This window comes from Capsicum annuum, chromosome 2, assembly GCF_002878395.1.
Source record: "Capsicum annuum cultivar UCD-10X-F1 chromosome 2, UCD10Xv1.1, whole genome shotgun sequence".
Classification (NCBI taxonomy): Eukaryota; Viridiplantae; Streptophyta; class Magnoliopsida; order Solanales; family Solanaceae; genus Capsicum; species Capsicum annuum.
Window position 1 is genome coordinate 151,579,016 of NC_061112.1, and position 15,097 is coordinate 151,594,112.

The following is a 15,097-nucleotide window of genomic DNA, read 5'->3' on the forward strand; positions in this document are numbered from 1 at the left end:
ACGTAAGATTATGTATACAGATAGACATGTTGGGTCAACTGTTCCCAAGATTCTCCCCGTTCCTATTTTTCTTCACTTAAATCTACTACTTCTCTCATTATATCAATCAAAGAAACTTCATAGATGGAATTGTGTAATTCTTCTGTACTGACCCGAAATAATGTTTAAGTTTCTAAGTTTGGGAGGCCCTGCTTTTTTATTGCTCTCTTCACTCTCTTTAACTTTGATTTTCTGCTCCTACATGTTCCATTTTTCCATCAGTCCTAGCATCAAGTTCATAAGCAAACAAGATTCAGCTCCTCCTACCAATTCCTTACACATTACTACTAGTAATCAGTCTCAACCTGCAGGCAAGTTCAGAATACCTATTTCATTTTTGTTTCCATCATGAATTTTAATTTTGTGGGTTCAATTTTTAAGCATTGAACATAATAGTATAGTATTTTTAAAATCATAGAGTTCATATCTAATGTTTGTTGCAATTTTAGTAAACTGTTTACACGTACACTTATACCCCGGATAAACGAGTTCCTGAATCTGCCCTGGAAGAGGTTCTTACCCAGTGGTGTAAATACATTTTCATCGAAAAGCTGTGTTCTGCAGATAGAAAATAAAACTGTGTATATATAGGTCAAAAACAAACGTATTTTGAGATATATACTAAAGTTTTGAACACCCTCACCAAAATTCTTAACTTCGCCATTGCTTGCTTACTACAAAGAAAATTTGAGCAAACTCACCTATGCAGAGTAATATGCTTTGTTGGATTTCTTTTGTCATGTCAGAAATTATTTGTGTACACATCCATACTTTTCTAGTACTTTTTTTCCTTAGTTTGTAAATGCATTTGGGCATATGAATTCAAATTGAGCAATGACTAATAAGAATTTCATATATAGTCAAATGTCAAAATCCTTTATTTATCCCTTTTGCATTAATATTTACATGCCATGAATGCTAATTGATCGTTGTTTCTACTGCATATATGTTTTGGCAGCTTATGACAGGTCCGATTGTGACTTGTTCAATGGTACTTGGGTACAAGAGCAGATGGGTAGTAATTCCCTGTATTATACAAACTTCAGCTGTCCAACAATCCCTTATTCGAAAAACTGTCTGTTGAATGGAAGGCCAGATGAAGAATTCATGCACTGGAGATGGAAACCTGAACAATGTACACTCCCTCGCTTCAACGCAAAAACAATTTTGACCTTTGTTAAAGGGAAGACGATGGCCTTCATAGGCGACTCCCTGGCACGGAACCAGATGGAGTCCCTCCTGTGTCTTTTATCTTCGGTTAGTTATTCTATTTTTCTAGTAACTTTTTTGTGCTTGCACAAACATCATGTGCATTGCTGCAAGAACCACTAAGCTATCATAGTTTCTTATGCAACAAGTGAGATTTTGGCACCAAAAATTGCAGGAAGAAACTCCAGCGGACATATACAAGGATGTTGAAGACAAATTTAGAACATGGCTGTTTCCTCGTTACAACTTCACTCTCATGGTCCTTCGCACAGAATTTCTTGTCTTTGCTACTGAGAGAGTTATCAATGGAACATCTACGGGCAAATTTGACTTGCATTTGGACAGATTAAATGGCAGTTGGACCAAGCATTTACCCAACATAGATTATGCTATTTTCTCAGATGTACATTGGTTCCTTCGGTCTAATTACCTTTATGAAAATGGCAATCTCATTGGATGTATTTATTGTGGAGACGTAGGGGTTCAAGATCTTGGCCCTGGCTATGCCATCCGAAGAGCATTTCAAGCTGCTTTCAACCACATTAACGAATGTGTGGAATGCTCAGGTATAGAGGCGGATTCAGGTTTTAAGTGTGACTCCTTCAACCTTTTATTGTTCTTAACACAGGGTCTAGTATATGTATGAAATTATGATTTTTGATACATGTCTATGCTTCATTCAATTCATTACTAAAAGTCTGCATCGTTTTTGACTAGGTATTTTTGTACTTTTGAGGACATTATCGGCAAGGCAATTCGAGCAAGGAGCATGGAATACAGGAGGAATATGCAACAGAACAAGACCATTTGCCAGAGATGAACTTAAAATTGGTAATCAAGATTGGGAAATTAGGAGCATTCAAATTGAAGAATTTGAAAGAGCAAGAAAAGATGGACATAAAAATGGGAACATGTTTGAACTAATGGATGTGACAAGAGCCATGTCAATGAGACCTGACGGACATCCAGGAGCCTATTGGGGTAATAAATGGATGAAGGGCTATAATGATTGTACCCATTGGTGCTTGCCAGGGCCTATTGATACATGGAATGAATTTTTATTGGAAATTCTTAGAAGAAAACTCTCGGATTTCAATTGAGGTCGTCAAGAGAAACAATCTTATTTTTTAGATTCAAAATTTTGTTTCTTTCGGTTGAGTTCAGGAGGACATGTATTATGAATAATGAAAGCGGCATTCAGCCTAATAGTATAAGAACAGTTTGTGTAATTTTTCGTTTATCATATTTGGTAACCATATCACTGTAATTTACAACTAATTGGTATATGTATTATGTAACCTGGGAAATATAATATTCACTTAAAAAATTGTTGAAAATGAACTGTTATACGTTAGTATTTACTGAGTAAGAAATGTATGATTTAGCGTTATACGTTGTGTTGGTGTATTATCTTTCACAGGAAACAATATCATTTTAATGACTCTTAATGGTTACACATTATACGTTTATATAAAGTATTTTTTTTGTTCAGTTACGAATGTATAAATTAGATTATACATTTGTATCATTGTATGAAATTGTGTAATACTTTATAAAAGTGATTCTGGTAAATTATGTTTGAAATTTTTATTTAAGAAAATATGAAGTGTGACAACATGTTTTATGTTATGCGTAACATATATTTAACGTATTAATTATTAGTGTAATGTTGTTTTAACTTATAAGAAAATTTATGTTACAATAAAAATATCATGTGTTCAAATATAATATCAGTATATTTTTATTTTTGTTTGTACACGTGGTAAAAAAAAAAAAATATAAGACGCTCTTTTTAAAAGGTTCAAGCCCATTGCGGCAAAGATCACGGAGTGTTCCTAAACCATTTTTATTTGAACCTCATAATTAAATGCATGTGCTGAACAATGAGAAATTGCTAAGTATGTTTGTCACCTAGGATTATGTAATTACTAAAAATATTATAGGAGTTGGATTGTGACCTGTCATGCATATGGGTTCAGTGAGGAGTGTACCTAACCACTACCTAACTCAAGAAAAATGAACCATTACTACCCCATTCGTCTAATATTTAAACACACCTCCAAATGCCTAGACATTTCTCCCTGTTTTCATCTGTTCCCACTTTCCTCCTTGCTGCTATTTTTCTACTTACAACTCCGATCCAAATCAAAGCAATTAACTAAGTATTTGATTTTCACTTACATCTTCTACTTCTCTCCTTGTGTTTAACCAAAGAAATTTAACGATGGATTTGTGTAATTCTGTACAAACTCGAAAGAATGTTGGGAATAATTTTTTCAAGGGGGAGAAATTTCTAAGTTTGGGAAGCCCTGTATTTTTATTGCTCTATTCACTCTTTCTAAGTATGATTTTTAGCTGCTACATGCTTCGTTTTCCCTTCAGTCCAAGCATCAAGTTCCCAAGCAAAGATTCAGCTCCTCATACTACCTCCTTACACATTAGCACTATTAATCAGTCTAAACCTTCAGGCAAGTTCACAATAACCCATTTCATTTTCGTTTCTCCATTTTTGTACAATTAATGACATAAGCCGATCCAGAATTTTAGTTTTATGCATTCATATCTACTATTTGTTGCAATTTTAGTGAATGTTTACATATAAGAAGTACTAAGTTCAGTCTATACTAGGACAATTTGGGCGATTTCACACATGCAGAGTTATATGTTTTCTTGGAGTTTCGTGTCATTTATATCGAGAATTTCTAGTACTAATTTTTATTCTAATTTGTAAATGCATTGGACTGATATATATGAATTAAAATTGAGAGATGATCCATGAGAATTGAGGGAGCATCAAAAACACATTCAAAGTATTTTGATTTTTCAAGTTTCATCATACCTGAACTTTCGTAGGAAAAGTAAATAGTTGATGGTTGAGAACTCGAAGAAAGGAATATTTTAGGTGGTATTTTTGACCATTAAATCATGAGAATTTCATTTATAGTCAGATGTCATTTTGGCAGATGATAACGGGTCCGATTGTGACTTGTTCAATGGTAGCTGGGTTCTAGAGCAGATGGGTAGTAATTCCCTGTATTATACAAACTTGAGCTGTCCAACAATCCCTTATTCGAAAAACTGTTTGTTGAATGGAAGGCCAGATGAAGAATTCATGCACTGGAAATGGAAACCTGAACAATGTACACTCCCTCGTTTCAATGCAAATACATTTTTAACATTTGTTAAAGGGAAGACGATGGCCTTCATAGGTGACTCCCTCGCAAGGAACCATATGGAGTCCCTCCTCTGTCTTTTATCTTCGGTTAGTCGTCCTATTTCTCTGTCATTCCATTTCTTTAAAATATTTATTTTAATTTAGTTATACCATGAAAACAAAAAAAAAAAAATTTATTAATTTTTTTCAATATTATTCTTAACATTAAATGACTAAAAAAAGTGTATTTGCTTAAATTTATATTTTTTAATTTTTTTCGATTTAGTTATTTGATCATAGGAAATCTTGATTAAGATACCATTTGGCTTTGAGAACAAAAGGATGAATAAAGTGTAATTGGAGTATGCAAGGGACTGCGTGATTTGTTGCACCAAATAATAATTATGGAAAGGATTAATAAAAAGGTTTAGATTGCATAGAAAAGTGAGATCTTTGGTACGCCTTTTTAAGGTCTTGAAATAAAGCAATTATGCAAAGCTGTGGGTTGGTATTTGTTGTCAGTTTGACTTGGACACTTGGAAGACAGTGTCTCGATGTTCCGTTTATTTTTGGACGCTAAATTAGAAACTCAGAACTAAAATAAGTCACGAAATTTAAAAAGTGATCAAAATAAGCCATCTATTTAAAAAGTTATCAAAATAGGCTAAACTTAATAATTTATTACGTTTTCTACTTTTTTCTTAACTTAAAAAAAAGTGTAAAACGTAAGAATTTCTTACGTTTTACTCGATGACTGAAGAGAAAAATACAGTGAATTATCAAATCAATTAAAAAAATACTAAAAAAAAGAGTTGTTCAACGTTTTATTACGTTCTTAATTTTTTTAATTTTTTTTATAGGAGTGATTCCTCACCCACAATTCCTTTCTCCACAAATGTCCCATCACTTTTACTTTTTGCTCTTTTTACATATGATTATTATGAAATTTTTTATTAGTTAAATTTATTTATATTTTACATGTAGTTCAAATAATTTATTTTTGCTCTATGTAATAAATTTTTACGTTTTACATAAAAAAAAATTTAAAAAAAGAAGTATCAATTTCCTCATTAACTTAACAATTTTTTTATATTTATTCTATATAAAAAAATAATCACTTTTATCCTTAATTATCCGATTTATCTCTAAAAAAATTATACTTTTGAGTTTTTCTCTACTCCAAAATAGTGAAATGTTGAATTATCATCGTTCAAGTATGCTACTATTTACAAGAATTATATTTTTTAGGAGTGTTCCTAAAAAAATATATTTTTTTTATATTAATTTAGGAGTGTTCCTAAGTTAAATTATGATTTTTTACTTCATTAATTATAATATGAAACGTATTTGTGCATGTGAGTCTCTTCAATATCTTAATCGAAAACTATGATGAATCACTAATCTAAAAAATTAATTTCATATTCCTAACACACACAAAAAAAATATAATTCTTGTATATAGTAGCATATTTGATTGACGATAATTCAAAATTTCACTATTTTGGAGTAGAGGAAAACTCAAAAGTATAAATTTTTGTAGAGAGAAATCGGATAATTAAAAATAGAAGCGATTATCTTTTTATATAGAATAAATATAAGAAAATTGTTAAGTTAGTGAGGTAATTGATATTTTTTTTTATGTAAAATATAAAAATTTATTAAATAGAGAAAAAATAAATTATTTGAACTACATTGTAAACATAAATAAATTTAACTAATAAAAAAATTCATAATTATCATATGTAAAAAGAGGAAAAAGTAAAAGTGATGGGACATTTGTGGAAAAAAGAATTGTGGGTGGGGGACCACTGTTATAAAAAAGTTAAGAACGTAACATTTTGTTACGTTGAACAACTCCCTTTTTAGTATCTTTTTTTCCTCGATCATCGTGTAAAACGTAGGAAATTCTTACGTTTTACATTTTTTTTTATAAAACGTTACATTTTACAAAAAAAAAATGTAAAACGTAAGAAATTCTTATGTTTTTGTAAAAGTCAACTCCGTTAGTTGACCGTTAAAAAAAAGTAGAAAACGTAATAAAGTATTACGTTTAGCCTATTTTAGTAACTTTTTAAATAGGTGGCCTATTTTGATCACTTTTTTGATTCCGAGTTCCTAATTTAGCCATTTACTAACTCTCTTCATTTTTATTTGTCTTATATATTAAAAATAAATTTTCAACTCTCTATATAATAATTAGTGAATAATTATTATTTTGCATAATTTGTTTATTCGCTTTTATTTGTCATATTTTATTTTTCGAAATAAATTTAGATAAACTTGATCAAAATTATAAAATATATAATTTATTATTTTAAATTTAAAATTAAATATTCAAAAATTATTATAAGTTATAATTCTCCTTATATTACCACAACCTAGGAATTACCTACCGAAAATGCCGCTGCCCACTCGTATCACTATTAGTTTCCTCAACGTTAACAAATTTTAGATCAAACATGCCCAATAGGATAACCCAATAAGATACACTAATAATCTTATAAAATTTTAGTGCATATTGGGTACACGGTTCGGTTTTGGGTTTTGCTTTTTGGGTTATCAGTTAAATCGATAACCCAATAAGATACACTAAGTTATTATTTTATTCTTATTTATGTTATATATATAAATCTCTCTATATATATATTATATGCACTATTTATTCAGAATTCATTGATTCATAAAGTATTAACCTATTCGGGGTAACAAAGACACAATATAAAGCTCGACTATTATCGTATTGAAAAACTTGAAGCATTTATAGCTTCCAACAATTAGGATTCAATTTTTTTCTGAACTAACATTCAGTTCAAGTTTGAAGATTCTTGAAAACTAAAATGCATTGCATAGAATTTTGGCAGTAATTAAGATTTCATTTTTATATTTCTATTTTATAAATATTTTCTTTTTAGTTAAACCGAAAATCGAACTGTTAAGGACCAAAAAACTGATAAACCGAAACCGATAAGAAAATATCTTATTGGTTGGTTATTTGTTTTACATATTTAAAAACCGAAAACCGATAAACTGAACCAATAACACATAAAACCGAACCGACCGATACACACCCCTGATTAGAATTATTTGATGGATGCCTAGATCCGGTAATTAATTATCTAAACGTGCATCCTTCACATGAATCAAAGATTTTATATTAATTAAACGACCTTTTTAATCATTAATGTACAATCATCATGTGCATTGCTGCAGAAACACTGAGTTAATACATATTTTTTTATGCAACAAGTAAGATTCTGGGACAAAAATTTGCAGGAAGAAACTCCGAGAGACATGTACAAGGATGTTGAAGATAAATTCAGAACATGGTTGTTTCCTCGTCATAATTTTACTCTTATGGTCCTCCGCACTGAATTTCTTGTCTTGGCTACTGAGAGAGTTGTCAATGGTTCATTCACTGGCGGATTTGACTTGCATTTGGACAAATTGAATGGCAATTGGGCTCAACATTTACCCAACATAGATTATGCTGTTTTCTCTGATGGACATTGGTTTCTTCGGCCTAATTACCTCTATGAAAATGGCAAACTTATTGGATGTGTTTATTGTGGAGAAGTAGGGGTTCAAGATCTTGGCCCTGGTTATGCTATCCGAAGAGCATTCCAAGCTGCTTTCAAATATATAAACGAGTGCGTGGAATGCTCAGGTATAGAGGCGGATTCAGGTTTTAATCTTGAGGGTTTCATATGGAAATTATGATGTTTCATTTGAAAATACTAGGTTCAGTTGAACTCACTACTAAAAGCCTATACCGTCTTTTGATTAGGTATAGTTGTACTTTTGAGGACATTCTCGGCCGGGCAATTCGAGCAAGGAGCATGGAATGAAGGAGGATTTTGCAACAGAACGAGGCCATTTGCTAGAGATGAAGTTAAAATTGGTGATCAAGATTGGGAATTTAGGAGCATTCAAGTTGAAGAAATTGAAAGAGCAAGAAAAGGAGGTCAAAAAATTGGGAACATGTTTGAACTTATGGATGTGACAAGAGCTATGTTAATGAGACCAGATGGACATCCAGGAGCCTATTGGGGTAATAAATGGATGAAGGGCTATAGTGATTGTATCCATTGGTGCTTGCCAGGGCCCATTGATACATGGAATGAATTTTTATTGGAAATTCTCAGAAGAAGAATACAACTAACTTTCAATTCAAGTTCGTCAAGTGAATTAAATAGTCTCATTTTTTAGATTCAAAATTTGGTTCTTTGGATTGAGTTAGGGAGGACTTGTATCATGAGGAATGAAAGTACTGGCTTTCATCCTAAATGAGTAACAAGTGTAAATGATGTAATTGGAAATCAGAAAATTCATGTAACAAACTGAAAATAGTTTCATAAAGTGGCTTCACTGGAATGAAGCTAGTGAAGATAAGTACGTACAGTACAAGAAACCTTAATAAAAACTTACAAGTAAGAAGTAACCAACACACGATTTACTTCTATTTTATTTTGACAATTACATTGATGATCATGGAGGGATCATCTATTGCTTAGGAATACGGAAGTAGATTGGAATGGGATTTGGAGGTTCCGGAGAAGAGTCCCACACGGAGAATGCACTGTTGGAGTTCATCCATTTCTCGGTCATCCCTGGATAATGACGATCAAGTACATCTTTCAAGCTTTCAGTTGTATTCGCCCATTCAAGTCCTTTCTTTGTGTATGTCTCCTCGTTATAATTACTAGTGAAAAAACGATCTGCCTCTAACCTCCTGTAATTTCTTAAATCAACTTTCTATTAGTAATAATTCTATAACTTAGTCATACTACACATGAGAGTTGTGACCAACTAGTGGTAAAAATGTACTATGGCTCATAATCAATCTGTTCAAACTTTGCTTAGCTTGGACCAGATATGACAAAAATGAATCAAATAATCAATCATAACTCAAATAGCACAGCATGAACCAACACACTCCTTTTATTTTTTAATTTTGCCTTATCTCGCTTAATTCTTTAAAATTCTTATAATTTTAAATCCTTGAATTTTGGTTCGTACATTATGTTATTTTCTTCTTGGGCTATTGGGGTTCGACAAGTTAAGTCAAGTCAATAAATGAATTGTCACTCGATTCACTTAAACTTGAACTAGTTAATTCAGCAAATTAAAACGAGTTACAAGTAAATAGATTGATTTTGTTAGTTTGAGTACGTACGAACCTTGAAGCCATGAGAAGGAATATGAAAAAGGCAGTTTCAGAGATGGCGAAACCCTTAAGTTTTTTCTCCGCTGCCATTCCCACTAGCAGATCCATTTCTTCTACATTATCACCATATACTTCACGAAGCGTTTTAATGGCTTCCTCATCATCTGTCAAATCTTCCCATTTGGAGATGGGAATTTGTAGCATTCTCCTGCGAAATTCATTGTACCTAGCAACATTTCTTTCTCTATCCCTATAAACTGCCATCCATCCAATTAATATACGATCAATATAACATAAGCCGCACGAAATTTATCAAACTAAAAAGAAGGGAAATTGCAGTTATTGTGTAAAATTAAATGAACTTACTTTCAAGAGCCGCAAGGTCAACATGATCTGGCCTATCAGTTCCATCAACATCTTGGGCAATAAGATTCCTCATCCACACTGGATAATTCCAAAGCTCAAGAGCTCCACTAGCTTGATGGCCCATTGAAACCATTTGCTTAATAAACCCTACTTTTGATAAATGCTCCTCACCTTTGACCCTAATTAAATCTTCCATCGGAATCCTACAATTGCACGCATTAGGTAAAATTAGCTAATTCATTTTTTGGTACTACCCTTCAAGTTTGAATGGGGTGTATCATGATCAACGGCATGCCTACAGATTTGACCTAGCTAACATGTTAGAACAAAAATTACACATCACATTACACAGTTAATTGGTCTCATGGAGCAACTCAACAGGTAAAAGAGTTCAATTCAAACCCAAATATAAGTCCATAATTTTTTTGGATGATGACTTACTCATTAATCAGGGGGAGAGATTTGTTTGGTCCAGGTGCAGCATCTACATTCCTTAGTTGAAGTTTTTCGGGTAGGAGTTGATGCATTCGATAGACACTCGTAAATTCCTCGGTCAAGGAGTATGGAACTCCATAATTTTGAGGTTTCTTCATTCCCACAATGCCACCTAAAATGGAACCTCCAACGTGCCCAAATACATCCTTGAACCTTTTCCCTAGCAATCCATACCTGCGATATATGAATTAAATATTTAGCCATACACAAATTAAACTTAATTAATATAGTATGGCAAAATAAAAATAACTAGCTAGCTAGTGTATGAGAGTATTATTTACCAGTTTGCGCGCATTCCAGCAAGAAGGGTGTCTGTTTTGATAAGCTCGACAGTCCAATCTATGGTGTGAATTTTTGCAATGACAGCTGAAGTGACAAGTCTTGCATGACGATACAAGTCTTCATCCTCCAATTCTGGATATTCTTTCTAAAAATCAACACAAGTTATAAGAATATACTCAAAAAGTCCAAGATCTACAAGATAAACATACGTAATTTGTGATAGAGATCGATCAGCAACTATAGTTTAGGATTAATTAGGACATGCATGATACTAAGCTTGCAATCGGTTAAGTAGTTTGATATTGTCTGGTTTAGGAAATATAATCCTCATGTTACTATATTTGCAATAGATTAGTTTGATATAGTTTATGATTAAGCTGTGTACAATCCAATGCTACAGTTAAGTAGATATAAGCTCCGTAGTACTGCTATATTTAAGGACTACTGTGTGCATGCATGTATATATACACATTGAACTCTAATTATGTTAGTACCTTCAAGGTGTCACAAACAAGATTATGTTCATGAACAAAGAGAGCCTGCAGTGCCAAAAGTCCAGCCCAAGGGTTGCGAACATCACCAGAGATGATTTTCCCATTTGAGTCTTGTTCGAGGAGTCCATCAGCAGATAGCTTCAACTTTCCGTCTTTAAATGTTCTTACTTTCTTCAAAACATCTTCATCACTCCCATAAATAACACTTCCATCCCTTCATCAATCATGAATAAAGAAAACGAACCAATCACTTACGCATGCAATGTATATGTGAGCTAAAGAAAATAAAAGTAAATAAAGAACATATATTTATTTCATTCAGGCAAAAATGTAAAATTGCTGTCTGAAATCTTACCACCAAGGGGTACGCCTGTTCAAGTGACCGGTTTTGATTTCATAAAAGCCCGTAGAATTTTTCTTGGACTTGTAAAACTTAAAGGACTTGAGAGGGCACTCACTTGCAACTTCTTCAGGTGCCTTTAGCTCAATCTGTGCACAAAATTTACAGTACCGAAAAAAAAAGAACATTAACGTACCACCTATATCTTGTTTTTTGGTGTTGATAGTTTACACCAGTTGCTCTTAGGTCATATATTACAAGTATAATTAACTGACTTGCTGAGTGTCTTCCAAATGATCGATCCAATCATGAATCATGAATTGTATCCACGCGACAGCTATCATGTTGAATTGTTTTCCTGTGTCAATGAACTTTTTACGGGCTAGCAGCTTCGTTGCCACTACCATTGGGTCTGGCTTCGTTAACTGTATTTTCATTTTTTTTTTTAAATCAAAGAAGAAAGGAACATGTTAAATTAATTTCCAAACCATCAGTACTTAATGTATGCCATATTTGAATCAATTGTAATGCAAATATGTTTTTATGAATTTCTGATGTAAAAAATGAATTAACAGAAAAAATTGCTTCCTGATAAATAATTTTATAAATGACAACAAGAACTCAAAAATCAATATATAATATAAATTAAAATAGAGATAGGGTACAACAAATTACAAGTACAATACTTTGATTTTATAATTTTTTATTTTTTTTTTGAAAAATGAGTTGGAAAAAAAAAATATAAGTCATGTTAATCAATATTGTGGAAATAACCTTTTTAATAGAAAGTGGTGGAATTGATAATAAACGATTGGAAAAAGTGCCAATAAGTTGTTCTTTGTTAAAGTATCTAAAACATATGCATCCTTAATTTTTTTGATGAATTCAGTGTGTAGAGGTTGAGTGACAAGCACTTATAAGCTGCATGCAATGTTGCATTCCAAATTTATATCGAATGAGTTCAACTTTATTCTTAGTACTATATACTCATGCATGCATCATGATACATGGTACTATTCGATCTAGTTACTGATTCAGATGAACTCGTGACCCCTTATAAGTTGGGTATAACTTTTGATTAATTTTTTTGGCTTATAAAAAACCACTGTAAGTGTTTATATCAAACGCACTAATAAGCTAGAAACTGCTTATAAGCAGCTAGCAAGTTTGATCAGCTTATAAACGTATAGTACCTCATTATTCTGATCAACAGGCATCATATTCCTCCCAAAAAATGAAAATTCACTGCCTGAAGCATCATTGAAGGGATCGTTGTATTTTCCATCAGCAGTTCTATAAGGGTAATCAGCTGGATTTGATCGGACGCCGGTAGGTGTTCTACCCACGTTGATCAAATTGTATTGCTGGTGAAGATGCCGACGAATTGCTAGATAAAATAGCCCCAAGAACACCGGTAGCCGGTGCCACATTTTCAGTGTATCAACGAAGTGAATCATCTGCATGCATGCATGTAACTTTAGTTATAATAAAATGTACGTAAAAAAAAAAAGGTAATTATTAATTTATTGCAACTATGATGAATTACCGTAAATGAAATTTTGTCGATGAGTGTCATTCTTTCCACGGTAGCATGAAAATCTTTGTGAATGAAATTACGAAGATAAGATAGCAAGAGATTCTTGAGGGTTTCCAGAACAAAAGACATCTTGTTAATTTCCTACTGGAAATATCACTTAGCTTGTAATATGGGGGATCTTATCTATGCTTAATTTGGAGGAAATAAATGCATTTATATATACATTTAGACTCTAGTAGTATTGCAAAGATTTTTACAAATGACAATAGACACCAAGTGTCATGTACATTAACTTTGTGTTGTCAAATGCATGGATGGTTAAAGACACTTGTCTTTGCACTTGTCAGTTGTCATACCCTTGTCCCTTCCCCTGTAAATACCATGTGTCATGTACATAATTTTGGCAAAAAATTGGACAAATGCTTGCTGGAAGAAAGTCCAAAACAGACTTGTACAAAGGATGCAGCAAACAAATTCAGAACATGGCTGTTTCCTCGTCACAATGTCACTCTTATATATGGTCCTTCGCACAAAATTTCTTGTTTCATTCATCGCGGGCGGATATTTCAATTGCATTTGAATTAAATTAAGGGTATATTTTCATTACAAAGTTTTTAATTTTTTTATGTTTGATTGATCAAAATTCTTGAAAACTATTTTGTCTCTATGAAATTCTTCTTTTAAAATGAGGAAGTGACTTCTTTGAAACCACAAAAACAAGTTCCACAACTATCATTCCATAGTTTCATATTGATTGTAATCTCTCCACTTTCTAACACATTTCATTTTTATCTCTGCCCTAGTATAGCTATATCCTCACCACCTACCCCGTCTTTCATAGTATTTATCTAGATTAATATACATAAATGCGTTTAGGTAATATTCTTTACTTGCATACTCATTTGCGCGACTGAATTGTTCATCAGTAAGATGAGAGCGAAATTCCCTGTAAATTTCAGAATCTCTGTGTCACGGCCCAAATTCGAGACCGTGATGGTACCTATCCCATCCTCCGTGATTGGTTAGCCAAATACCCAATTTCAAGAACAACATCCAAACTCACATAAGCGGAACATAACCAATTCCGAATAATCTCATAAGTAGATTAATAGACTAGAAAAATTAAATCATAGCTAATCCCAGGTCTGTAAGTCACTAATACAAGCCACTAAATACAGAGCCAAAAGAAAATTAGAGTTTTTCAAAATGCAGAAAATGAATAAGGGCAAAGCTGAAGGAGATTTCACTAGTCTCTAAAGCCAGTAGCATCTACCTCGAATCTCCAATGACACTAGCAAAGAAGGAACCACACAAATCAATATCCGGAGGTCGTCAGATCTGTGCCTGCATGTAGGGTGCAGAAAAAGTAAGAGTGAGTACGAAACCACGTGTACTCAGCAAGCATCGTCGACCAACCCTAATTCAAAGTGGTGACGAGTGACACCACGTAAATTATCTAAAAACATACATACAACCTGCACTCAAGAAAATCACCTTAATCTAACTGAATAGTCAAGTTTAACAGTCATAATGATATCATAACACAATCCTAGAATTTCTCAATCTAGTGAAATAAATAACACATATATAATAAGTACAAGGTCAACAAATACACTTTAACTAATCTGAACCAAATGAATCAATGCGATGCAATGTAATGCAATGCATATCCTGTGTACACACCTACCGAACAATGGCTTCAAGGTCCGGACCCATGGGGGAGTCACAAGGTCCATGTACTGTGCAGGCGTGCACTCCGATCTCAATCAATATATTTTGCAGGCGTGCACTCCGATCCCAATATATATACTGTCTAGGCATGCACTCCGATCCCAATAAATATACTGTCTAAGCGTGCACTTCAATCCCAATAAATATACTGTGCAGGTGTGCACTCCGATCCCAATAAATATATATAATATTGTGCAGGCGTACACTCTGATCCCATATGAAATGCAATGCATGATGTGCAGACGTGCAACTCCGACCCAAATCATCAATAAAATCAAGCAAAGCGC

At 33.0% G+C, this 15,097-nt stretch overlaps 3 protein-coding genes across 3 annotated transcripts; 2 read left to right on the plus strand and 1 right to left on the minus strand.

The window, feature by feature from the left end:
- Positions 1–26: 26 nt before the first annotated feature.
- On the plus strand, positions 27–2,585 carry LOC107860615 (xyloglucan O-acetyltransferase 3). Its single transcript, XM_016706028.2, has 4 exons — positions 27–350; positions 998–1,296; positions 1,424–1,814; positions 1,966–2,585. Exons 1-4 carry the CDS (start codon positions 161–163, stop codon positions 2,346–2,348), a joined length of 1,263 nt encoding a protein of 420 aa, XP_016561514.1. The 5' UTR covers positions 27–160; the 3' UTR covers positions 2,349–2,585.
- Positions 2,586–3,294: 709 nt separating this feature from the next.
- On the plus strand, positions 3,295–8,839 carry LOC107860614 (xyloglucan O-acetyltransferase 3). The gene is made up of 4 exons (XM_016706026.2): positions 3,295–3,716; positions 4,212–4,510; positions 7,675–8,065; positions 8,186–8,839. Exons 1-4 carry the CDS (start codon positions 3,473–3,475, stop codon positions 8,605–8,607), a joined length of 1,356 nt encoding a protein of 451 aa, XP_016561512.1. The 5' UTR covers positions 3,295–3,472; the 3' UTR covers positions 8,608–8,839.
- Positions 8,840–8,901: 62 nt separating this feature from the next.
- Positions 8,902–13,271, minus strand: LOC107860613 (alpha-dioxygenase 1). Its single transcript, XM_016706025.2, has 10 exons — positions 13,089–13,271; positions 12,736–12,999; positions 11,818–11,967; positions 11,558–11,691; positions 11,203–11,416; positions 10,708–10,853; positions 10,373–10,600; positions 9,932–10,134; positions 9,579–9,822; positions 8,902–9,130 (listed from the first exon to the last, which is right to left on the minus strand). The coding sequence occupies exons 1-10, from the start codon at positions 13,206–13,208 to the stop codon at positions 8,902–8,904; spliced, it is 1,932 nt and encodes a 643-aa protein (XP_016561511.1). The 5' UTR covers positions 13,209–13,271.
- Between the last annotated feature and the right edge of the window lie 1,826 nt (positions 13,272–15,097).